Source organism: Solanum tuberosum, unplaced genomic scaffold (assembly GCF_000226075.1).
Source record: "Solanum tuberosum cultivar DM 1-3 516 R44 unplaced genomic scaffold, SolTub_3.0 scf00368, whole genome shotgun sequence".
Taxonomy (NCBI): Eukaryota; Viridiplantae; Streptophyta; class Magnoliopsida; order Solanales; family Solanaceae; genus Solanum; species Solanum tuberosum.
The window spans coordinates 226,931-254,887 of NW_006239292.1; the positions used below are offsets into that span (position 1 = coordinate 226,931).

At 35.7% G+C, this 27,957-nt stretch overlaps 1 protein-coding gene across 3 annotated transcripts; it reads right to left on the bottom strand.

Moving 5' to 3' along the window:
* Positions 1–10,278: 10,278 nt before the first annotated feature.
* LOC102595065 (50S ribosomal protein L22-like) lies at positions 10,279–15,756 on the bottom strand. Of its 3 annotated transcripts, none has more exons than XM_015315443.1 (7): positions 15,600–15,756; positions 13,239–13,545; positions 13,079–13,161; positions 12,316–12,469; positions 11,108–11,218; positions 10,823–10,889; positions 10,279–10,738 (listed from the first exon to the last, which is right to left on the bottom strand). In XM_015315443.1, the coding sequence occupies exons 2-7, from the start codon at positions 13,260–13,262 to the stop codon at positions 10,458–10,460; spliced, it is 720 nt and encodes a 239-aa protein (XP_015170929.1). In that variant the 5' UTR covers positions 13,263–13,545; positions 15,600–15,756; the 3' UTR covers positions 10,279–10,457. The 3 variants fall into 3 exon arrangements, 2 of the variants coding, with proteins under 2 accessions (XP_015170929.1, XP_015170928.1); XR_001475378.1 differs by lacking the exon at positions 10,279–10,738 and adding an exon at positions 12,065–12,174 and having other exon boundaries at positions 10,797–11,030; positions 12,316–12,471; positions 13,367–13,545; XM_015315442.1 differs by having other exon boundaries at positions 10,279–10,889.
* Positions 15,757–27,957: the final 12,201 nt, after the last annotated feature.

Sequence of the window (27,957 nt, forward strand, 5' to 3'; positions counted from 1 at the left end):
CTGACATTCTTGTTAGTGCCTTGCCTTTCCCAACACTATGTTCCTCCCGTGTGGCGACATGGGGCGAAAAAAGAAAAGAGTGTAAAAATCTCTGACAATGAAATAAGATTAAGAAGTCTAGTACGTATATGATCAACTACTGTTGTTTGTTCATCCTCAATAAGCTCAAGTGACCACAATTTACAAAGTGAGTTGTCTCATCTTTCATGGTGCCAACAAATTCAATAAAGGTCGAAACTGTAGTTATTGAAGATTAGAACTAGAGAAATAGTAGAAGAAGAAGAATAAGAAGAAATAGACGAGGAAGAAGAAGAAGAATCAATCTGTTATAGAAGAAGCTTATATCTGAGAGTTATAAGTTCTCTCACAATTCTCTTATTGATTCATTTAAACAAATGAGTACAAGAATGATTATATATATACAACACTTCTGGAACTTAGTTAGTTAGAGCTCCTAACTAACTTTTGTATAGGTAGTTATATAACCGACTAACTAACTTATACACTTCCTATTTTGAATATTGAACTAACTACTTTTACTCACTAATCTTAACACTCCCCCTCAAGCTTGGAAGTGAAAATATGTTCTGAACTCCAAGCTTGGAACTGAGCAACTGATGTTGAATTTTAGTCAACCCTTTTGTAAGCATATCAGCTGCTTGTTCATGTGTAGGAGTGTACTTGGTACATGTTATTCCTTGTACAATTTTTTCCCTTATGAAGTGGCAGTCTATCTCAATGTGTTTTGTCCTCTCATGATACACAAGATTAGTAGCTAACAAGATGGCTGCTTTACTGTCTGTGCATACTTCTACAGGTTTATGCACTTCAATCCCTAAGTCTTTTAACATCCCCAACATCCAGATGATTTCTGTTACAGTTGTAGTTATACTCATGTACTCAGCTTCTGTTTAGCTTCTAGAAACAATAGATTGTTTCTTAGACTTCCATGACACCACTGAGTTACTAAACTTGATAAAATACCTAGTTACAGACTTCCTTGTAAGAGGACAAGATGCCCAGTCAACATCACAAAAAGCTGTGAGATTGGTATCTTGAATGCTGGATAATAATATCCCTTGACCTGGCTGACCTTTTATGTATCTAACAATCCTTAAAGCTTCTTCCATATGAGTCTTTTTAGGTTGTTGTAAGAACTGACTCAAGGTTTGCACTCCAAATGCAATATCAGTCCTTGTCATAGTGAGATATAGTAGCTTTCCTATCAGTCTCTGATATAGGCTTTGATCAGCTGGAGGATCTTCTTGTACATTCTCTGAATTGAAGTAATCATCATATTGTCTTGAGCTTAGCTTGTTATTATTGTCAATAGGAGTTACTGCTGGTTTTGCAGTTCCCAGTCCTGTTTCAGAAATGAGTTCTAATGCATACTTCCTCTGATGCATCAGTATACCCTTACTTGATCTGGCAAACTCAATCCCCAGAAAAAACCTTAGCTCTCCTAAGTCCTTCATCTTGAAGATTTGATTCAGTTTAGCTTTTGTTTCTTCAATGAGCTGAACACTACTTCCTGTAATTAGCATATCATCCACGTATATGAGAACAAACACTGAACCTGTTGATGTTTGCTTGATAAACAAAAAGTGATCATTTTCACTCTGCTTGAACCTAAACCTTAACAATGCCTCAAACAACTTTGCATTCCACTGTCTGGGAGCCTGTTTCAATCCATATAGGGATTTAGTGAGTCTACACACTTTATTCTCTCCCTGACTCTCAAATCCCCGAGGTAATTGCATGTAGATTTCATCAGGTAAATCTCCTTGAAGAAATGCATTAAATACATCCATTTGATGTATCTGCCAGTGTTGTTGTGCAGCAATAGCCAAGACAGTCCTAACAATCTTCATCTTTACAACAGGATTGAAGGTTTCTTGATAATCTATACCTTCTTTTTTGTTGTACCCCTTTGCCACCAACCTTGCCTTGAACCTTTCAACCTCTCCATTAGATTTGTACTTAACTTTGAATATCCATCTGCAACCTATAGGTGTTTTTCCATCAGGAAGCTCAACTACTTCTCAAGTATGATTATCTTGCAGTGCCTTTATCTCAGCATTCATTGCCTCAGTCCACTTAGGATCAGATGATGCCTCCTTGTAAGACTGTGGTTCTGTCACACTTGACATCTTTGCTAGATATGCCTGATAGGTAGGATTAATACTGCTGTATGACACATATTTATCCAAACTGTAAGGTCCTTCATGGATGTTTAGTGACACAAAATCTTTTAACCATAATGGAGGTTTGGTTCCTCTTCTTGATTTTCTCACTTCAGTTTGAGATATCTGTTCTGCTTGTATATCCTCATATACATTTTTTGTTGTAAGTTGGTAGAAGTCTCCACCTCAGCATTTTCAACTTGTTCTTGAGGCAGTAACTCAGCTTGAGAATTATGCTGTAAATGTTTTGCTATTGACACTTCTTTTAGATCATCCACTTAATGATTTATACAGTGTATGTAAAAATAGGAACTGAATCTTAGACTTGAGTTTGAATGGAAAAACATCTTCCTGAAACACTACATCTCTATTGACAGAAAACACATTATTAGCTAGATCATATACCACATATCCTTTTTGAGTCTCAGCATATCCCAGGAAAACACAAGTTGTAGACCTGGGCTTCAACTTGTCTAACTCATTTACTCTCTTAGCAAAACATAGACATCATAACACCCTTAACTGATGCAAAGAAGGTTTCTTATTATACAGTTTTTCAAAGGGAGACATATCAGCAATAGCACTACTAGGCATCCTGTTAATAATATAAACAACAACTTTAACACACAACCCCCAAAACATTATAGGAATATTTGCTTGAAATCTTATGGCTCTTGTTATCTCTAAGATGTGTCTGTGTTTTCTTTCAGCTATTCCATTTTGTTGGGGGTGTATAAGCACATGAAGTTTGATGTATTATGCCTAACTCTTTGAACAACTCAGAACAACTTATATTCACAAATTCAGTACCATTATCACTTCTTATAACCTTCACTTGCTTATTGAATTGAGTCTTTACGTAAGTCAAATAAGTTTTCAGCATTGTACACACATCAGACTTCATTCTTAACAGGAACACCTAAGTCATTCTAGAATAGTCATCTACAATAGTTAAGAAGTATTTGAAACCATCAAATGTAGGTTTTTTTATAAGGACCCCACAAATCCATATGTAGCAAATAAAAAATACTCAAGCTGCTAGAAGTACTAATAGGAAATGATATTCTAGCTTGTTTGGCACAAGGACATACAATACATTTACTTATAGACTTTGTAATATCCTCCAAACTAGTATTTAACAACTTCTTAAGCTTTGAACTAGAACTATGCCCAAGCCTTTTATGTAGTAACTGGATATCTATTTTCTCAGTCTTTCTATCACTGTGCTCAGAATGTCTTGCTGACAATACATCATCATCTTCTTTATCTATTTTGTTGGACAAAATGTACAATCCTCCATTCTTTACCAATCATCTTCACCTTTCCACTGTAGAGTTCCTGAAACAAACAAAAGTCAGGAAAAAAGGATGCAGAACAATTCAACTCCTTGGTTAGTTGAGCAACATATAATAGATTAAACTTGAACTGAGGAATATAAAATACTCCTAAAACTGTGTTCTTCCCATCTAGTGTGCTAGAACCTAGATGTGTTACCAAGACTTTATCACCATTTGGAAGATGTACTTTCTTAGGACTTTCAACTTTAGATATAGATTGATTTTAAAGAGACTCAGGTTAGCCACAATATGATTATCTATTATCCATCATGGACTGTGACTCTGACTTCTTGAAGTAGGATTCGTACCTGCTACATTTACACAATGTGAAACCTCTGACTTCTTGTCAAGGAATTGCAAGACCTGATTATATTGCTCCCTAGTCAATGTACAGGATTCCAGTTGATTTTGATGTGGTAGTTTAACCACTCCATCACACCTCAACTGTCCACTTCCTACATCACTTGCATTTGACCTCACTCCATCATCAGACCTTGACCTCAACTCATCCTCAGATTCACCAGTTACATTATATGCAGAACTACTTACTCCCTTCTTTTTGAACTTAAAATCCTGTGGATATCCAATGATCTTGTAACAATTTCCCTTGTATGTCCTTTAATTTTGCAGAAATCACACACAAGATTATATCCCTTCTTGAACCTATTTTGAGTTCCACTTGTCCTTGAGTACATAACTGCATCAAAAGACCCTTGTAGACTCGCTGGACCAGTACCCAACACTCATGCATTAGCTACAATAGACCTTTGACTTTCATCACTTAAGATCATATAATAAGCTTGATTAACACTAGGTACTGGTTTCAACATCAGAATTTGACTTCTTGCTTGCAGATATGAGTCATTCAATCCCATGAGAAACTGAAACAACTTCAAATTTAGATGATGCACACTATATTCCTTTGACCCCTCACAAGAACATCCTGGGATTGGAACTAGAGCTTCAAACTCTTCCCATAGTCCTTTGAGTTTAGAATAGTACACAGAAACAGAACTGGTGCATTGACTTAAGGTGGCAATTTCTTTATGAAGATTAAATGTTCATGATCCATCCACCTTGTTGAATCTTACGAACAAGTCATCCCATACAACTTTAGCACTTGAAGCATACATTATGCCTCCTAACAAGCTCTTTGAAACAGAATTCATGATCCAAGACAGAACTATGGCATTGACTCTTTCCCAATTGCCCTCTAGCCCTGGAAACATTTCCTTTTTACAAGATCCATCAACCATTCCCAGTTGTTTCTTCCTAGCAATGCAATCTTTATTGATCTAAACCAAATTGAATAATTTTCCACTCCAGTTAACTGAAACGAAATTATTTGTATCCCACTTACATCAAAAGAGTGCAAGAACAATGGGTGATTGTGATCAATCACAGCTACAGCTCCGCCATTGGTACTAGTGTCCTGACATTGAGAATCAGCAGAATTTGGTGCCATTTCTTGAACCAACTTCGAACCTTCGAAGCTGTATTAATGTCAATCGAAAAAAACTTGCGGAATTCCAGAATCAAGCAATGAATCTCTTGCTTGAAGGCTCTGATACCATGTAGTTAATGAAGAGTAGAACTAGAGAAGAAGAAGAAGAAGAAGAAGAAGAAGAAGAAATAGACGAGGAAGAAGAAGAAGAATCAATTTGTTATAGAAGCTTATATCTGAGAGTTATAAGATCTCTCACAATTCTCTTATTGATTCATTGAAACAAATGAGTACAAGAGTGATTATATATATACAACACTTCTGGAACTTAGTTAGTTAGAGCTCCTAACTAACTTTTGGATAGGTAGTTATATAACCGACTAACTAACTTATACACTTCCTATTTTGAATATTGAACTAACTAATTTTTCTCACTAATCTTAACACTTTTAATTATATTAAAGCTTATATATATTGTATTTAATTATTTTCTTTTCTTTCTTTGTAAAATATTTATTTTAATTTCTTTTTCAATTTAATTTATTTTTATTTTTTTTCTTTAATTAATTTGTTATCTTTTCACTTTTAATTATTTATAAAAAATTACGTATATTTTTTTTTAAAAAATAATTAAAAAGTATCCTTTAATTTTAACGTTTTAATTTTTTTATGTTTTATTTGTATTTTTCTTCACTTATTTTGATATCCGTTCTAAATTAACCTATTTTAGATACAAGACCTTTGGAATTAGGCTTGAAATGAAATCAAAAGGAAAGACAAAGAAAATAAAAAGAGTAAATAAAATCAGTAGAAAAACAAAAGTGAAAAAACAATGAATAAAGGTAAAAAAAAATTTAGATACAAGGAAAAAATGTGTATTAACTTAATTTAAATACAAGATTAAGAAATAAGAATATTGTTTAAAAATAATTTTAAAAATAAAAAATATTTACACACGTGGCAGACGCGTATGTACAAACACAATCAACTTGGGTGGTTGAAGGTGCCACATCAGCATAAAAGGTGCACAAAAATAATTTTAAAAAAAACAAATGAGTTAGGGGAAATAATAGGACGCTAGTAAAGTTTAAGCGTGTCTCTGAAATTTTGGTCATAGTTTAGGAAGTACTTGTGTCGTATCCCATAATTCAAGCACAAAGTAAGCAGTGATCCAAAATGACCTAGTTTTAGATTAGGGTATTTCATGGTCATCCATTATGGGGTCATTTTGTATGAGGGATAAAAAATACTAATCTCAAGATAAATCATAGGATTATTTATCATGTGATTGATTAGGGATATTAATTAGTCCCTAAATTATTTATTCCATCGTTTATATTATAATGATGAAATAAAGTATTCCATATATGATGAGATAACTTTATTTATCACATTCTCCATAGTAGTAAACCCAAGCAAACTATATATAGAGTTCAAGGAAATGATCTCTTATGATCACTTACAAATTAAATAGAAGAAAATGATATTTTCAGATTTTTAGTATGCCATTTAATAGGTCGTTACAGACGCCTACAAAAAAATTCGGCCAAAAAATCACTAGGTGCACATATGACACAAAATACAAGGACTAACACACACGAAAAAAATAAAAAAATTCTCATTTCCTGTATTGGGCCTCATTTCAACATGAAAATACTTATGTTTGCCCCTTCGAACCAACTGATCACACCATTTAATATGTCGTCACGGACGCCCACAAAGGATTTCAGCCAAAAAATCACCCGGCGCACATATCACTCAAAATCCATGGACTAACTCACACAAAAAAATAGAAAAATCTCATTTCCTATTTTGGGTGGGCCTCGTTTTGATTCAAGAAAATCTGCATTTACCCCTCTGATCTAATCCATGTCATTAATAGATCTCGGATGCCCATAAAAAGTTTCAGTCAAAAGACTGCCAGTCGCACATATCACACAAAATCTATGAACTAACACACGAATAAATGAAATAATAATACTCATTTCCTATTCTGGGCCTCGTTTCAACTCAAAAAACCCCCACATTAAACCCTCCAAACAAACCCATGCCATTGTATAGGTCATCACGAACGCCTACAAAAAGTTTCGGCCAAGAAATCACTGGGCGCACATCACACGAAATTCATAAACTAACACATTCGAAAAAAGGAAAAATCTATATTTCATGTATTAAGTTTCGTTTCGACTCGCAAAAAACCTATGTTTGTCCCTCTGAACTATAGCATTCCATTTAATATATCCTTATTGATGTCGGCAAAAAATTGTTAGTCACACATATCACACAAAATCTATGGACAAACACACACGGAAAATAGAAATATCTCCATTTCTTGTTCTAGAGCTTATTTCGACTCGAAATAACCTACGTTTACCCCTCCGAACCAACACATGCCATTTAATAGGTCATCACGGACGCCCACAAAAAAGTTTGTCCAGAAAACAATCGGGTTCACATACCACACAAAATCCATGGACTAACACACATGAAAAATATGAAAAAATTCTCATTTCCTATTTTGGGTCTCGTTTCGACCCGGAGAAACACACGTTTGCACCCTTCTAATCAAATCACACCATTTAATAGGTTGTCATGGACACCCAAAAATATTTTGGCCAAAAAATCATCAGACACACATATTCAACAAAATCGATTGACTAACACACACGAAAAAATAAAAAAATCCTCATTTCCTATTTCGGGCACTGTTTCGACTCGAAAAATATATATGTTTGCTCCTCTGAACCATCCCATGACATTTAATAGGTTGTCATGGACGCCCACAAAACTTTTTGCCAAAAAATCACCAGACGCACGTATCACACAAAATCCATGGATGAACAGACATAAAAACCAAAAAATCCCGATATCCTATTATAGGTTTCATTTCAATTTGAAAAAATCTACATACTCCCATCTAAACCAGCCCACACCATTTAATAGGTCGTCACGGATGCCGAAAAAAATTTAGCCAAAAAATCACCGGGTGAACATATTAACAAAATTTAACACACATAAAATTTTTTTGGAAAAATCCTCATTTCCTATTCTAGGCCTCACTTTGACTCAAAAAAATTTAAGTTTGCCTCTACGAACTAACCTACACCATTTCATAGTTCATCCCGAACGCCCATAAAAAAATTCAGCCAAAACACCATTAGACGTACATATTACACAAAATTCTTAGACTAACACACGGAAAAATGGAAATACCCCAATTTCCTGTTTCGGGCATCGTTTCGACTCAAAAAATCTATGTCTTCCTCTCTAAACTAAGCCATGTCATTTTATAGGTTATCACAGACGCTCACAAAAACTTCATCCAAAAAATCATTGGATGCACATATCACACAAACTAAGACTCGACCTCGACCCTAGACCCCGATATCCCAACCCGAGACCCCAACCCAAGACTGAACCACGCCCCAACTTGACCCTATCCCGAGACCCGACCCCGACATTGACCATGAGCCGAGATCCCGAATCGTGACCTAACCCTGACCCCGACTCGAGATCCCGAGCCTAGACCCCAAACTGAGACCCGACCCCGATTGAAGACCCCAACCTGATCCCTACTCGAGACCCGACCCCGACCAAAGACCTGACTTGAGACCCGATCTCGACCCCTAACAAAGACGAGACTCGACCCTGATCTCGACCCAAGACCCAACTCGAGACCCGACCCGAGATCCGACTCGAAACCTGACCCTGACCCCGACCTCGACTCCGACCCGATCCCAATCCGAACGTCGACCCGATCCCAACCTGAGACCTCGACCTAACACCTGACCCCGATCCCAAACTTTGATCAAACTTTGACATCAACACTTGACTTTCAATTTTTGAATCTTGACTGAGATTGACACCCGAATCGAGACTCAATTTCGAATCAGGACCTTTCCCCAACTCAGGATCCAACTTTCGAAATGAGATCCTTCTTCAACATTCAACCCTGACATCCGACCCCGACTCAACCCAAAACTTGGGAGTTGGGTCTCGAATCGAGGTCGAGAGTTGGGTCTCGAATTGAGAATCAGGAGTTGGATCTGGGATTAGTATTGATAATCGATACTTGAGACTTAAGTTGGGATGGAAAGTTGAGGTATGAGGTTCAAAATGATTTTGCAAAATGTTTTCCTTACTTTTTTAAGGGAAGTCAGTTTCCTTAAATTTGAGGAAAATAAGTTGACTTGGAAAATATTTATACCAACCAAACATGAAAAAATTGGAAAACATTTTCCTTCATATAAGAAGAGGCAACAGTCTATTTACCTTTAAGGGTCTATCGGAAACAATCTATCTACCTTTGAGAGAGACTACATTGGATATCTTGTTACTTGTTACTATTGTTGATCCACAGAGGTCTTTGATGTTTGAAAAACCATGTCTTAATTTTATTTTTATTTTTATTTTTTTTACCCTTCCCTAGGAGCTCCCACCCCTTTTGCTCCCTTGATGACTCGAACTCGCAACCTTCGGGTTGGAAGTGAGGGGTGCTTATCATCCGAGCAACACCCTCTCGTCAAACCATGTCTTAATTGCTCTTTTGGTAATTTGAAATCTAGTTGTTCAATAACATACATAGTTTTTGGTCTCTTCCATCTGCATTTGCTCTTGTTTCAATAATGGTGGCTTTTTTGAGTGCATGGATTTGAAGGTCCATAATTGAGAACGAAAAAATGTTTCCTTGAATATGTTATTGACATGAGCACCTAAAAGTAGTTGTTTCTCATTGGCGAGATGATTCCTTCTCACGTGTATAATCCACTGAATTCATTGTAAATGTCCTTAAATCATTTTTTTTATTACTATTAGAAAGTGAAAAAACTACCTTTCCAGTCTTTTTTGATACAATTTAAAATATTTGATTTTCCGTTATTTAAATCGTCTGCCTCCGTCATCCTTTTTGGCATTTTGGCTTTTGATAACTAATAAGTAACATAAGAGTTGGTTATTTAGCTCAGTTGGTTATTCCTGCTATTTTTATATTTACTTGAAAAAATTGGCTCAAAGCCTGAGACAGCTCGGTGCACAAAGCATCCCACATTTGCCTGAGATAGCTCGATGCACAAAGCATCCCGCATTTACGCAGAATTAGGGGAAGGGCCACATCTCAAGGGGTGTGGTGTGATGTAGACAATCTATATATCCTAATGCAAACATTAGGGACTAGTGGACTACTTTCACAACTCTAACTCGTGACCAATAGATCACATAAGAGTCAACTTTACCATTTCGACATGAATCAAAAATTAGTCGGGCCAATGAATTCCGGGCAACAATAACCGAGAGAAAAATTGAGATACTTCAACAATGCTATATAAAGGAGAGCCTGTTGCCTTACAAAAAGAAAACAGAAACCAGGGATTAACTCAAGTTACAACTCTTACGAAAAAGAAATATGACAAGATGCAATGGATTTTCATCAACCACTGATCTTTATGTGATTGCATACGTTTCTAACGAAAAATTAAACTACAATGATATCACGGCTCATTCAGCAACAGCACCTGTGCCACTACTTCTAACTTTGCCCTTGCGGTTCCATATTGGAGTAGTCTCAATGAGCTTATGAGGGACAAGACGTTTTTCGCGTTTGGTTAGCTTTTTGAAGTTCCTTACTCTCAATTTAGCTATCTCGGCCTCCTCCGCTGGTGTTATCTCCCTAAGTACCACTGTCAATCTACATTCTGGCCTTACCATCAGTCCACACTTTCCTTTAGCATGGTAGGACAGCCTTTTCTTGAAAAGTCTCTTTCCAAGAAATGCCTCGGTTGCACCAAGCATGATAAGGATGAAGTACTCCAAAAGGTTCGAAATGAGATGAAAATATGTAAAGTTTTTGTTTGTCATTTTACCAACAAGAAGACGATCCGGATCAAATCCATGGTTATGCACTGCATTTGCCCTAGCTGAGTGTATAGCCTACATGACAAATGTTCCCATTATATCACACACTTGAACTATGAGTCATGAGCTTCTTTATACTTCAGTGTTCATGTTAGACACAGCTTGGTGTACTTTCTTGTGGATAGACAAAGCTGTCATAGAAACAATTGCGACCTCCTGTTTTGACGGAGCCGTAGGCAATATATTTGACATAGAAGCAATTACTTGTAATATCATATCTGCAGTGGCCTTACCTGATAGATAGTTTTGGAAGCTCGCTTTACTGTCACTTGCAACTGTAACAATGCATCTTCAACGCGCATGCCACGAACTAATGCAGCAACCAAATTCACCTTCTTTGGGCTCTGAAAAGGACAACACGTAAAATTATATAAAAGAATGGCAGGTCCAGGATTATTAGCAGTTGCTGCTGATGGAGTAACACCAATGAAGATTGTTGGTGATCACAATTCAACAAACAGCAGAATTTTACAACTACCACACACACTTCCAAATTTGGAAAATTTATCTGAAAATCAAACAAGATTATGAACCAGGTAAAGGGGAGATGTCATGACTGGTAGAAATGCAAATATACAAGGTAAAAGTAAAGGCAAGTTACAGATGTAGAAAGCACCAACAAACTGCTTCAAATGATAAATCAATCAAACTTCCCAAAGCAAAGCTGGCTCCAACCTCAAATGAAGGAGGGTTGCAGTGAGTTAACAGTCGTCAAAGAAGTAGTTCATCTATAGTTTAACTATGATCAATTCTTTGAGCATAGAAGATTCATATAGGCAACCACAACTATTTTGAGATTGAAATGCAGTTGATTGATATAGAAGTTGAAATTAGTCCTTTTTTACAGGAGGGAGATTTGCTGATACTAAGGATTACAATAGAATGGGAATAAAAATTGTTAAGAAAAATTGAGAGAAGATGATAAAGAGAGAGTTCATAAAAAATAAATGTTTCAGTCCCTGAGGGATGGCCTAGTGGTCAAAGAATGGGAGTGATAACCCTTAGGACCAAGCAAATCCCAGTAAAGTGCAAACTACACACGGGTGAATTCTTCAGATCTGTCTAAACCTTGGTAAGAAAAGTTACCCGATAATTATGTTGGTGGGAGGTAACATGTAAAGGGTGGATTAGTTGAGGTGCATGTTATTTGTCCCAAGCACCAAAGTTATCAAAAAAGAAAAGCAACTCACCCAATCTTAATGGTGAAGAACTATTTCCTGTAAATAAGGCCAAGTCCCTTGTCCGGCAGACAGAATCTGGTAGAAAAGATATATGGATGACTGCTCTGTAAGGAGTGAATCTGGTAGAAGACATTTAGGAGTTCAGGGAGACTTTCCTTAGCAATCAATAAGGCGAAGAAGAAAGAACTAGAAACTCCACCTAGAAAGAAACAAGAGAAGATATAATTCTCATAAAAACAGAAGGTTGTGCCATCTCATACCTGTTTTATACCCTTCAAAACTGCTTGAACTTTTGAAGGTTTAGAAATTGCTTTCTCTGCTTCTGTACTGGAAGTACTTGATGTTAACAGTGGTGTTAATGGAGAAGAAACTAGTGTTGCATCATCTGCAAGTAATGTCCTTGAACTAGACAACCTCTATCAAAAGAAAAATAATATTCAGAAACAATGGAACTGTTTGAATCAATTAAATTCTAGTTTTGCAGGTGAGCTATTTGATAACTAAAGAACAAAATCCCCACAGTTATAAAAATAAATAAGGAAAAAAGAAGCAGAAGTGTCTTTTGTAGCTTGCAAGTGTAAGTCATGATAAGCAATTGATTAGAAGATTATAGGCACAAGCATTAGCATATCTAAACTGGAACCATGATGTAAAACTAAGAAAAGCATTTAGAAAAAACATATTGTGATAATAAGTCCTTATAGATATCTTAAACTATTAGTGTATGTGTGTATTGCTTTCTTGATAAGTAATAGCTATGTGTACATCAAGGTACTCATATTTAGATCGTATTAAATGTTTCAATACAGGAGTTAGTTTCTTGCATGACACATGCTTTAGGCTAGCACCCTAACAACTATGAACATAGATTAGATATCCTACTAATGAAATTTTTGTCACCATGAAGCTCTACCTCATAAAAGGTTTATCGCACTGAAACAAGAAAAACACAATCACAGAATGTCAACTCAGCACACCATATATGGGAACAATAGATAAAGTACAAGACATTTTAAGCATTACCAAATGTTGTAGATATTGGTACAATGGCCTTCAGATGCTAGGTGAAAGTGTATTCCGCAGGCTTGGTAAATAAGGCACCTCACCTAGAAAATGCATAATTTCCAGCTATCAGTTAAGTTGATGTAGAGACATCAGAATTGAAAAAGGATTTGAAGGCTACCAAAGGCAGATCTTCGGATACCATAATTTGACTTGCTTATCGACTCGTTGCATTGACTATTTACATTCAACGTGAGACATTTCCAACATCAGTTTTATCATGATCCACATAGAAAAACTAAGATTTACCAAGTACTGGAGTTGCCTTCGAGTGAAACGATGAATTAAATGGAACAGTTCGGTTTTGTTAATATCTCTTCCCAGCCTGACGAAGTATGCATTGAAGATGCCGTTGCCAACCCACCATTTCGTCAGCTAAAATAAATCCCCCTCAACATCAAAAGTGCAGCTAGACAATCTCAGTATGTCTACAAAGCAGAGAAGCACAGTAATTACTTTAATCTATCAATGCAAGTCAATGTTCCCTATGAAAACATTGAGAAAGAACGAGAAGTACAATAAAACTCTCTAAGTGCACAATTGGGAGAAAAATATGATTCACAAGTAGTTTTTTTATTTGTTTTGCTTTATTTTATATTTAATTGTATTGTCCAAGCAAGTTTCACCCACTTTGACTAATCCACTGGATACGAGCTACCTTCCATCCGTACATATACAAGTAGATGTAGAAATCACCTAGCATTTTTTGCTCCTATTGAGATTCGCTAGACCACACCCTCAGGTGCAGTTCACCAATAGTTTCCCAAACATATTCTTTAATTTTGATAACCGTAGTTTCCAGGTCAACTTGTGCGCACCTCAACTAATTCCACGAGATACCTGCCACCTCCCACCAGTCACAGGTACCAGGAAACTTTGTCCACCAAAACTAGAGCCGAAGTGAAGAAATCACCTAGTGTTTTTGCCTTGGTTGACCTCATGGTGTTCAACCCACTTCATTGACCACTAGGCCACAACCTTGGGTGCATTTCCCAAACATATTTTAAACAAGTGCTAATGGTGAACATGGTCTTTGTGAGCTTCACAAAGCACAATCGGACCCAAACTAGCTTAAAAGTTGTCTACCTATTGTCACTTATATATACAAAAATTGGAAGTGTAATGAACATGATGACTCACCCCAAGTTACTGTATTGACTGATTGTAAGACTTCAACAATGAAAAAAAACCCACCCATTTTCCATAGGGATTTCATCAAAGAGGTTGCATACACAACATAACTACAAACTCCTTACTTTTAACCAAAAGTGTAAAAAGAGAGTGGAAACCCCCTTGAAAAATCAGCAACCAGGTGCAGCAGATTCAGAAGATGATTGAAGACCATAAATTTAACATTGTCCATTGTTTTAGAGAGGCTAAAAGCCAGCTGATGCATTAGCCTCGCTAAGTCACAGACTTGAGGAAATCAAGGTCTTCACCCTCTTCTCTAATCTCCCCAGCAACATTAGAGGGCTAATCAATATGGACAAATGGAGTCTCCCCTCTTTTAGACATATTAAAATTAAACCATCTCATTTTGTGTATGATCCGCCATGAATTGTGTCTATAATTTCCCTAGTTCGTTAGTCTCTAGAGTTCTAGTCTCTTGATCATGTACAAAATTTGGAATGCCAAACTCAAAATTGTATCTTTTTGCACATCAACGATCAAAGGAGAGTTTTCATTAAAAAAGAAAAGAAAAAGTGGGTTGACATTTGGGAAGAACAACTGATCCCACATTAACAAGAATAGAAGAATGTGCAAAATAAGTCATGAAACCAGTAGTAACCCAATGACTGCATGAATTGGGCAAGAAAGAGAGTGAACACTATAGAAGGCCAACAAGGGAGAGACCTATCAGTCGAAGAGGTGCACTAGGTTAATTTGTCCCATCTGCCGTCTGCCTAAGCCATTATGGTCAGAATTACCCAAGAACTATGTGATATATGTGCCAATCGATTAGTCAACATAAGCTAGCGCAAGCTGGTCCTTGAACCATCTTAATTTTTTAAACAAAAAAGGGAGCTCGGAATTTTCCGTTCGACCCACCAACGACTGTGATTTGTGAATTTTGCCACTCAATATAGAAGAGAATCTTACACAGACCTTTCATCAAACAGGTTACCTACACAAACTCAGCTAGACACATACACTTCTGGTTCTGGGTACCAGTGAAGTCCAACTATTTGATTAATCAAGAACTAAGTTTTCCTACGTATATCAAGAAATAAACACAAAACTATAAAACCCAAATTCACATTTCCATTTTCCTACCATTAAAAGTTCATTGTATTAGCTAAAAAAACAAATACACTTCTGGGTACCATTGAAATTCAACTATTTGAATAATCAAGAACTGATTTTTCCTACCAGTATCAAGAAGTAAACACAAAACTACGAAACCCAATTTGCAATTTCTCATTTTTTTTTTTTACCATTAAATGCTCATTGTGAAAAAAAGGGTAATCAGAGGAAAACTTACCTCAGGGTTTCGCCGAAAGAAAATGGAGAAGAGCGAAGTGTGATTAATTAGTAGAAATGAGAAAATTAGTAGTTCATTAGCTAATATAGTTATAATTTTCATTAACTACCCATTGTAGCTTAATTTTAACTATAATATTACATGTGCATCTCTCCTCTCTTCCCCTCTCTCTCAACTCTTTCATCTCTTATACATATATATAAATACAAATTAATATGACTGTATATCATTTATTCATTGATACATATACATACTAATTATATATATATATATATATATATATATATATGTCTTCCATATTTATTTATTCAACTTAGATTGTGACTTTTTTGATGAGTTGTGACTTTTTTCAAAGAGTTGTGATTTTTCGATTAGTTGTGACTTTTCCAAGAGTTGTGACTTTTTCAATAAGTTATGACTTTTCCAAAGAGTTGTGACTTATCGGAAAGGTCATGACTTTTCAGATAAGGCACAAAAAACACTTGTTCATACTACCAAGTTGTGATTTTTCGATGAGTTGTGACTTTTCCAAAAGAGTTGTGACTTTTTCAATAAATTGTGACTTTTCGAAAGGGTTGTGACTTCTCGAAAAGGTCATGACTTTTCAAATATATATATATATATATATATATATATGTATATGAAGATGTACAAGTACAATCATTGATATATATGTATAACAGTTACATATATACAATTATCTGACAGGTATACAAATACAATTCGCATCTCTCCACTCTCTGTCCTCTCCCGCTCACCTCTCTCCTCTCTCTCCCAAATCTCGTTCACCAGATATACAAATACAATCATTAATACATATGTATAACAATTATATATATACAATTATCTGACAAATATACAAATACAATTCGCCTCTCTCCACTATCTATCCTCTCTCGCACACCTCTCTCGCTCGCCTCCCTCTCTCAATTTCGTTCCCCAGATATACAAATACAATCATTGATACACTGTATACCAGTTACATACATACAATTATCTGACAGAGATATACAAATACAATTCGCTTCTCTCCATTCTCTGCCCTCTCTCACTCGCTTCTCTCCCCCCTCTCCCAATCTCTCTTGTCTCTCTCCTCCCTCTAACATGTAGCAATGAATCGTAATTAGTAAAGCTATGAAGCCTAATTAAGTTTATTTTTAGTGGCTATTTGTGAAATTTCCTCTTAAAAATATGAGCCTCATTTGTAGTCTATTTTGTTTGGGGCCTCTTTTGTTTTGTTCATCCAACTAATTTGGGCCTATGAAATCCAGATCAATAATATATAGCCCATTATCTATTAAAGCAAGAAGGACAAATTACTTAACTACACTCCTTTACTTACCTTAATATCCATTTATCCCTACTTATTTCAAAATTTTCAAAAATCCCTTATTTTACCTATGTATCCCGTGCACAACGTTATGTATCCCGCTATGTGGAATGTATCAAACGCTATGTATCCCGCTATGTGGAATGTATCAAACCTAATGTATCCCGTGCACAACGCTATGTATCCCGCTATGTGGGATGTATCAAACCTAATGTATCCCGTGCACAGCGCTATGTATCCCGCAAACATCATTTTTAAGGGATTTTTGGTAAATAGAAAACTAGAAGGGATAGGATGTTATTTAGTACTTATAATATGTGGTTCCTATAATTTATACAAAATGTTTTTGCTCTAAAAGATATTTATTGTAGTATTTTCACTTTATACTATTAAGGGTCGTTTGGTTGGGAATACGTTATTTCAGGATTAACTTATCTTATCACTATGGTATAAGTGGTGAGATAAATAATCATGTAATTAACTAATACCTTCAACCAAATGCAGGATAAAATAATCTTGTATTTTATTTCGAGACTATTATACCTTGTACCTCACACCAAACAACCCCGGTATATTTTGTGCAATAAATTGGCAAATAGTTATTTTTTGGACGGTTAATTAAGTTTAAACAGTTTTAAAATTAATTCAATATATTTTCACTTTTTAATATGAAAATAAACATTTGAAAGATACCCCTAGTTAAAACCCAGAAGAATATATATATATATATATTAGGGTGTCTGAGAAAGCTTTCGCGCACCTCAATTAATTTTATGGGATACATGTCAACCCCGACCAGCAACAGCTAACAGGTAACTCTGTCCATCAAGACTAAAACAGACGGAAAAAAAATCACTTAGTCTTTTTGCCTCTATTGAGATACTCCATAAAATTTTAACTGGGTTAACATTTATCAATTTGCTTCTTGGAGTTGGAGCAGATAAAAAAATTTCATAAATTAAATTGATTGTTGAATTTCAAACTCTACCAAAATCTTCACATTTCAATTGCAAAAGTTTGAGCTCTATAAATCATGTAAAATTCTAGCAAATTTTTTAATCCTAACATATCATGATGAAGCTTCATTTACTAAAAATTCGAACTCCTTTTTTTTTAAAAGAAAAAAAATCAAAGATAAAAATTCGAACTCCAATATCATATTGTATTGATTTTCTTTGATATTGATCCACGACAATAAAAAGAAAATGATCTTCTGCCATATTCTAATAATAATCCTTTTTATCTAGACAAATAAATTTTCATCATGACTTAAATCATATTTCGTGAATCAAATCTAAATAAAAAATCATTAAAAGATGAATATTCAACACATTTGATTTAAATAATGGTAAACTATAGCAATGATCGTAAAAAATATTCCTTTTTGTTCATTGTGTACATCTCTATATATCGAGCCCAAAGTGTGCTCATAATAAATTTAAATTACCTATAACTAAATTAATCATAGCTAACAAAACTTTATGATAATAGTACAATTTATCCCCTAGATAAAATTCGCAAGGAATTTCATTATTTAGCTAATTAATTCGTCTATCGTTAATTTGTGTTTTCTCATAATGAGCATAACGGTTTAACTACATAATTTATTCATTCGTCGTTAATCTAATTATGAGCACAACATAATTTATGTGTTTGTCGTTAATCTAATTGTGAATATAAAACTATTCAACTACATAATTCATTATTAATCTAATTGTGAACACAACTATTAATTTGGATAAATAATTCATTCACCAACTAATTGTGAGCATAAGTGCACAACTACATAAATACTTGTGAACATAACTATTTAGCTACATAATTCATTCATCGTGAATTGTACAACTGTTTAATTAACTACATAACTCATTTGTCGTCAATTTAACTGTGAGTACGACATTTGTTTAGCTACATAATTCATTCATCGTGAGCACAACTATTTAGCTACATAATATATTCATCGTTAATTTATAGTCTAATAAATAATGTAATATATAGTTATATAGTATGATATACAGTGCACACGCGATTGACTCTTGCTTCCTATTAACATTCTCATTACGTGAGATGTGAGGGTTCATCTACTTTTAACGTCCTCATTTTAGTGGAAATAATCATTGTTAATACACCAATAAATAGTAACTAATAATTTTAATTCATGCTAATCAACAATAATTAAAGTGATTATTTTACCACAGTAAAGTTATTTAATATTAAATATTAAAAAATGATTCAAAAAAATAAATTATTAATAAAAAAAATTCTTAATATGTTAAAAATATCTAGTAAAAAATAAAGAAATATCGGACGAGTAAAAATTAGCAAAGAAGACAAATTCCATTGAAAAAAATTACAAAATAAAACACAAAAAAGTTCCTAATTAATTACACCACTAATCCACAATAATTACACTATCAAAAAATGTAAAAGAAAATGTTGCAAATATCTAAGAGCATCTTCAACAAATAAATATCTCTAACTTACTATACTCAAAATTTCAGCACTCATCTTATCCACCATTGCTCTTCCATCTTCAACCTTCAATCCTAACCGTAAATCCGCAACCAAACCTACCTTTCCCTTTACGATTCATCACATTGAAAACACTCTTATACCCTTTCAAAATTACGTCCCACGTTACCCTCACGTCTCCGAGGGCATCAAACCTGAAGAAGAAGTATAGATGGGTATTGAAATATTTAGCGTATAACATTACTTCTATCATTGTATTGAGATTTTCAAATGGTTTCTTCTTGATTCAAAGTCTTATATTTGAGGAGATTGTTTGTTATTTGAGGAGACAAGTTAAAATACTATAACTTCATCAAGGTTCTGCCCTGTTAAACCATTATTGCTTATGAGGAGAAAAACATGATTCCAAACATAATCGTTGGACGAACTCACAGAATGGTGATCGAAAATCGTGAGTTCGAGTTATTATGGTTATGTTGACAATTATAGAGTTGTATCATATATATTTCTTTCTTTAAAGGTTTGAAGACTCATGGTTGGAGTTTGATTGTGGCTATTTTGGGGTTGAAAAGGGAGGGCGTGGCGATACACCGAGTTTTTATTGTTGTGCAAGCATATCTATTTGATTGTGGTGGACTATTTCATAGGCCTTCAATTGTTAATAACTGCTGGGAAATTGCTTGTTATATCATTAATTTATGGTTGTAATTTAGAGAAGAAAATGTAATGCAACATATGTTTAAAAAGGGTCCGACGAGCTAATCACTCTCCTAGTTATCTCTAAATTGCTATTTCGATCCTGATGTGTTAATATTCTATTTCTAATGGTTGTGTCACTTGATTTTGTGTAGATTACATTTAATTTAAAATTTTACCTTGCGTTCCATCATCGTTTTCTAATTCAACCGCTCTATATGAAAATACTTGAACAACTCAAAACGGTCTCAACCATTTAGACTTGAGCTTGCCAGGAAATAAGTGCAACCTTGAGTTGAAGAGAAAGACCAAATCTCCGAGCGCAGATTATCACTTTTCAATCTTTTGATCGTGATACTTCTTCATTCTCTCTTTGTACAAGGCTGAACTTTCGTATGTGTTGAAGAGAAACTCATCATGCTCATTGATCTGATTCAACCTCTGTTAAGATGCAGCACCCAGTTCAAATTGAGCTTTTTGAGTGCCCACATGGCTTTGTCCTCTAAGTCTATAGGCAGATGGAAAGTCTTCCCAAGTTGGTAAGGAGATATACCTATAAGAGTTTTGAATGCAGTTCGATATGCCATAAAGTGTCATCAAGCTTACTCGACCAATCAGTTTTGTTTGCATTCACAGTCTTTGCCATGATTGACTTAATTTCTCAATTTGAAACTTCAACTTGCCCACTAGACTGCGAATAGTAAGGAGTTGCTACACTATGTCAAACACCATATTTCTCAAGCAACACCTTGAACAACTTATTATAAAAGTGGGAACCTCCATCACTGATTACTGCTCGAGGTGTATCAAATTTGGTGAAGATATTTCTTTTAAGGAATGTGGTGACACTTTTACCTTCATTATTAGAAAGCACTACAACTTTCACCCACTTAGATACATAGTCAACCACCGCAAGTATGTACTTCATCTAATTCGAACTGACAATGGGGCCATAGATTCAAGTCCCCAAACATCAAATAATTCAATCACTATAATAGAAGTCATGAGTGGGAGTTCATGTTTCATTTAAATATCTCATTCTCTTGACACGGATCACACGATTTGACGAAATCATGAGAATCTTGGTGAATAGTAGACCAATGCACCCATATTGCAGAATTTTATAGGTTGTCTGAATACCACTATATATATGATGACCTCCAAGAGGAGACAAATGACATGCCTCTAATATACTCATCTTCTCTACCTCAAGTATGTGCGACGAATAATCCCATCAAGACAAACATGAAACAAGTATGACTCTTTCCAGAAGAACTTCTCCACATCAGATATGAACTTTCTACGTTGGTGAAAAGACAAATATGAATGTGTCACATCACTCACTAAGTAATTAGCAAAAGCTACAAATCATGGAATCAGATCATGTGAAGCCACCAAAACTTGCTCATCTAGGAAAGTGTCACTCCTCGAGCCTACACCCTGGACATAACTGGCACTCAAAAATCATTGTTGGTTCCCAAGCGAATCCTTTGCCTGGCTCTTTACTTAGCGGAAGACTTACTTAAGCAAAATGAAAACTCATGATGCAAAAATAACTTTAAAAACTTAATTTAAACTCAATTCCAATAATCGTCTGAAAATAATTCAACAAGTATTAGTTAAATGTCTCATAAACTCAAAAACATTACAACACAAAGGAAGTAATGATAGACTCCTCGACCTTTAAACTATCTACAAAGCCTGTATTATTACAGAAGGATTCGGGACAAGACCTACGACATCCTAACAAACTGGAAATAAAAGTGGAACCCTCCGTAAGCAAAGAGGCTCACCATAGCTAACTGGAACTGCAAGTGGTATCAATGAAGCTTCTGTTGATGACCCTGAATACCTGTATCTGCATCATAAAAAATGCACATAACAATATATTCATCTATTTTCCATCATCTATTCTCAACGTTTCCGCCTCACGTGGTTCGTTCGTACCAATCTTCATTATTTTTACAGTTAACTTTAGTCTGCCTCCAACACCTTTACCAGTGATTAAATTCTCAACCCCCTTGGGCGGCGCGCAACGGCGGGGATAGCATTGGCCTTGCAACGAAGGCATCTTGGAGCTCTCGATTCCGTGGCGCGGCTCAACAAAGCAGTCGCGCCGTCCTACCTATTTAAAGTTTGAGAATAGGTCGAGGGCGTTGCGCCTCGGTACATGGAATGTATGAGCATGTAAGGGGAATTCTAAAGCATAAACATAAACTTGAACTAATAGAAAAGAAACATACTTACCTCTTCTCAAACTCACTCAACTCAACTCAACTCAATCTCCCCTCAAGAATAGGATACTCAACTCAAGGAAACATAGTTCAACTCAACTCAATGAAACATAGGAATCAACTCAACGATAAGGTACTCAACTCAGAGGTAAGATACTCAACTCAAGATACTCAACTCAAAGATACTCAACTCGAAGATACTCAACTCCAGAATAAAGCAACAATAAAAGACGCAATATATGGAAAGCTTTTAAAAACAGTAGATACTAACTCAATTGTATGTAAAGATACAATAATAACTCAATTGTATGTAAAAGTATAATAATAACTCTTATTTGGGAGATTCTCTAAACGACAACCATCACTATGAGCTATGTGATGATATATCATCTCGCCCATGTTGCCACAACTGTCCTATACCTTGCCTGGGTATAGAACTCCTCAACTAAGTGGATCAACTAAGTTGTGCTTAAAAAGCAATAAGGAATCATCTAAAAAGAATGACCCTTTCTACCCACGTTGGCGTACATGGTTTATGGGGGATGTGAGTTGCCTGAACTCTCCCCCATATCGGTGATCAATACTACTCCCAATAATATAGCTCATGCTCATATGTTTTAAAAAAATATTTCCTCATTCTCAAACTTCAAGATTATTACTCAAAAGGTTTCTCTTAAAATACATTATACTCAAAACTCCTCATGAACTCATTTGGAAATGGATGTTTCCTCTCTTTTGTGAAAACATTTACTCTTGGGAATACCTAGTTCCCATATATTCATTTTGAAAAATGAAACTCAACTCTCCTCAACCTCAAACTCAAGTACTCAAGTCTTATAATAAATTATAAATAATTATAAAAGACTTCTCAAAATAGAGTTCATGCCGAATTATGGACGTGAATGACTCAATTCAAGGTTTTCAATAATCATATATAGTGCTCAATACTCGGAACTCAAGGACTCAATGATACTACTCTTCTCAAGACTGCTCGACTTATAGGGTTTATGCGGAATTATAGGCAGGACCAACTCAACTCAAGGACCTCCATGTACAACATATGGTAACCCATAATCATGAAATATAGTTTCAAAAAGGGTTAGGAACTCAATACTCAAGAACTTAAAACTCGAAGATACTCCTCCTTTCAAGAACACTCCAGATTCATAGAGTTCATGCGGAATAATGGACATGAACGACTCGACTCAAGGGTCTAAACGACAATATAGAACTCATGTGTACAACTCTTCTCATTCTCATACTTACTTCCTCAAAACATAACTCAAATCGATAGTTGATCTCAAAGGATTCACTAATTTTAACTCAAAGACTTTCTTGAACTCTACTCTAAACTCTTTCTTGAATTTGAATTATGAATTCAAGAGTTATGATTCATGATATGAAGGATCTCGTAATGATTAAGTGGGGGTTTAGGTAGTTGATAATAAGAAACGGTCAAAAATACTGACGGGGAGCAAAGGCGCGATGTGGAGAAACATTAATTTTTTTGGTCGCAAAATAAATTTTGGGACAGTAGAGTCCGCGTCCTCTCTGCGATGCGGAGAGAGTGGTACTTTTCTTGGGATTGGAATTGGGAGCATGTCCGTGACGCGGACCTGGGAGCTTGTTTTTGCTCGATCTTTTCTTCCTCTCCCAAACTCGATTCAACTCATACCCACTGCAATTCTAAGGTCAAAACTCTAGAATTTTTACAACCTAGAACAATCTCAGTGAAACCCACACAAGAAGCTATCAATTTACTCAACTCATTTGCAACTCTCACCTCAAGACCTCAACAAAAGCTTCATTATCAAAGAACGAAACATTAAACCTCAAGAACTCAAAGCATTCAACCTCAAGAACGAAATTACGGATAAAAACCACATGATTGGCATGTGGGTGAGCGAACCCAACACTATGAGAACTTACATACCTCTTAGGAATCAAACTCTTGGCGAAATTCCGTAACAAAACTCAAGAATCTCGAAGAACGCCTTGAAACTTTCCTCGTTTCTCCTCTTTTCTCTTCATGAACTCTCTTCTAAAACCCTAAGCATAATTTAGGATCATGAAAATGACCCAAATCAGTTTAGACCCCTAAAACCTTACTAAAAACGTTTTAAGCTGAAGGGGTAAGGTAAAGACCAAAATACCCCTCATAATTTTGGGTAACTTTCCTTCATTGGACAGATTGACTTCAAACGGGCAAATCTCACTCATTCGAGCACGAAACCTAGTAAACTCAGTGACATTGGAAAGAGGATCCAAAGACCATTCCTTTGATATCTTATGGGCCACCTAACTCATCTTGTACTGAATGTTATGATCGTTTGAAGTTGACCCAAAACTTAAAAGAACTTACGAATGACTTGAATGAATTCTCTTCAGTTCTTTTTTGGAACTCAAGGTGCTACATATAGTGACCTAAATAATTAAGAAAAATTTAAATTCCTCGGTAAAACTGTACTCACAACGAAGGATGGTTCGAGTCTTAGCTCAAAAATTTTCGGTGTGTTACAGAAAGTATCATCTATTTCAACCCCATCTGCCAACTTCAACATACCTTCTTCTTCTTCTTCTAGTCTTGACAAGTGATCAACAACTTAATTTTTGGTGTTGTTTTAGTTTTACACTTTAAAATCAAATTCTTGCAACAACAGCACCCAACAAATCAATCTTGGCTTAACATATTTCTTTTCCATAAGGTACCTCAATGTTGCATGATTAATGTGCACAATGACTTTGGTGCTAAGCAAGTAGGATATGAACTTCTCGAACACGAAGACTACGACTAACAATTCTTGTTCGGTCACTGTGTAGTTTCTTTGAAGAACGATTAAGGCTTTGATGGCATAATATATGGGATGAAAAATCTTCTCACACATTTTTCCTAAAACTACACCTTAGCACCACCCCACTCGCATCACACATAACTTCGAAGTGTTGTCCCCAATCCGGTGAAATGATGATGGGTTCAGAAATTAGCTTTTCTTTCAATCCTTCAAACGCCTTCAAACATGCTTCATCAAAAATAAGCTTCATCTCATTCTCTCGTAACTTGCATAAAGGGTGAGCTATCTTAGAAAAATCTTTAATCTACGATAAAAATCAGTGTGTCCCCGAGAGCTTCTAACACCCTTTACGGAGATAGATAGAGGCAATTTTTCAATCACCTCAATTTTCACTCGATCGAATTTAGTGCCTTTGTTGGAGATCCGATGACCAAGAATTACGCCTTTTTTAATCATGAAGTGACATTTCTCCAGTTTAGTACAAAATTGCATTCTTCACATCTGTTGAGTACATCACCTAGATGAGTCAAGGAAAAGAAGATCAAGAAACTACGACAATCACATAACCTTTCATAATCACAACATCCTCCATCTTCCATTCAACAATTATGCATCATTCTATTCTTAATAAGCTAACACAGGCGGACCCATTCATGACATCATTATATCAATGGACAAGTATACAAACATAGACAACAATCACCAAAATAATGGCTTTTCGATACTGCCACGTATACCCTTACCGCAAAGAAGTTCCATTTTTGCACACATATCAAGATATTTTTTAAGAACATGGACTCAATATACACTCACTCTCATAAATAAATTCAGATCATACATGCACAATACCATATGTTTGCCCTTATTTTCAATACTTAGACTCTCAAACAGTTGAGTTAAGATCACTTTAGGGCTTTTTGGCTTGTAACATAGCTCAGGGACGGGTGTGGTATGTTTGGATTATAGTGACTTTTTGTCCTATTTGACACTAAATTATATTAACTCTACCTTTCACAACCAATACTCATTCCACCCCTATTCTCCTTTTTCATCGACGCTTGAATGTGGTTTTCACTCTTTTTTTTCTTTCTAATCTTTTTCTCATTTGTATCAACTTCTTTTTCTTTCTCTTTCCTTTTCTTTTTTCGCGGCCACACCCAATTTTTTTCCTTTCTCTCATCACACTATTCTTTTCATACCCTTTATTTTTCTCATTTTCCTCTATAGTAACCACCATAAACTTAGGAATTTTGCCTGAGTTGAGGTGCCCAATATCTAAGGAGGGACCAGGGCCAAAAAACAAGTCAACATTGAACGATAGGGAAGGTGAATTAGGTAATTCAATAAAAGGGTTTGTTTAAGGCTGAAAGATTTGGGTTGAGGGATAAAATTTCATTTGGTTGGTTTTTTTCAGGCTTAGTGGACTATTTTCAATAACGGCCTATGATCATTTCCTAATCACCAGTTCAGTTATCATAGCAAGACTACTGGGCAAGTTCTAGATTGACACAAACATGACACAAAATTTCACTATCAATTATCAATATATCCGGCCCATGCTTTAGCTTAAGTCATGTTTATCCTATCAGTTTATGTCATGTCATATAAAGATCTGACATAGTCAACCTATCAACGAAACAAATATAACACAAAATTTTGGAGGAATATTATTTTTCAGTAAAAAAAGTAGTCAGCATGCCCTATTTTCCTCTTATTCTTTCCCATTTAACAAGACATCCTAAACATGCTACTTCAACATAAATTAAAAGGTCCTTGGAGAAAGAACATATACAAGAAAACCCCGAAGACACAACTGAGTGTCTGGGCTACTCAGACTTCGCATATTCACTCACAAGCAAATCATAATATTATTCCACCCCTCTCAAAAAGCTATGCATTGTCACCAATGTACTAAAAACAAAAAAGTGAGGGTGAAGACAAACCTGAGCCGATTAAGCGCATGAGCCATCAATTGGTGGAATGTCATCAATAGCTCCCCTCGAACTCGAGGCTCTAATAACTTGATGCCTCTCTCTCTCTCTCTATCCTTCTATGCTCATATAGTGTGAAGCCTGGGTGGCCTTCTCAAGCTCAAGGTGTTCTCTCTTTGAAGCCCGAACCTCTAACTCCTCCAAAGTGGCATCCTCATTATGTGGACGTTTTCCACGCACCCGTGGAGGGTCCTCATCCCAAAATAGATCAACAAGACCGGATGGTGGGTTAGTCGGCAAAATAAATGAGGGATTGAGTGGTGCCAGTCAAGGCAGTGGCCTTTAAATGGAGTTGTGCTAACTCAGTCTGCAAACCTTGAACGTCGGGAATTTGTATGGTCTGCGGGCGCGCCAACATCCTATGCTCAAAGGAATCTATTCACCCATGTACGATCTGAGCTACTCCATCAATAATGGTTTGCATCCTTGCTGCTACTCACTTTGAACTCCAGAATCGCTGTCTGAACCCATGGCTGATCTGCTGGAGCAAATGACTCTTGTAAAAAGGACATTAAACTAGAGTATGCTAGATAAGGAGAATCTTTTCTGAAAGATATTTTTTAAGTTCAGTTTTTAGTAGTTGCTCTTGATGGGATGGTCTTAAGGATGAGCTCACTTGGAGAGATAAACATTGACTCTGAAAATTTTACATCAAACTTCTGGTAATGTCAGTTTCCTTCCTTCTTCTTTATGTTCAAGGACGAACATGATTTTTAGTGGTGGATAATGTAATGACCCGGAAGGTCATTTTTGGCAATTTTCATAAAGTTACTATTTTACCCCTCTCGATAGTTGCCCCGAGTAATTTCTTGATCAGTCGGTGAAGTTGGTTTGGAAATTTTG

Bases quoted from the DNA above. Each gene is read 5' to 3' on its own strand.
- LOC102595065 (XM_015315442.1), bottom strand. From the start codon at position 13,262: ATGGTATCCGAAGATCTGCCTTTG. The intron at 13,162-13,238 runs GTAGCCTTCAAA...TGCATTTTCTAG, and splicing joins TATCCGAAGATCTGCCTTTG to GTGAGGTGCCTTATTTACCA. The intron at 12,470-13,078 runs GTAATGCTTAAA...CTTTTGATAGAG, and splicing joins ACCAATATCTACAACATTTG to GTTGTCTAGTTCAAGGACAT.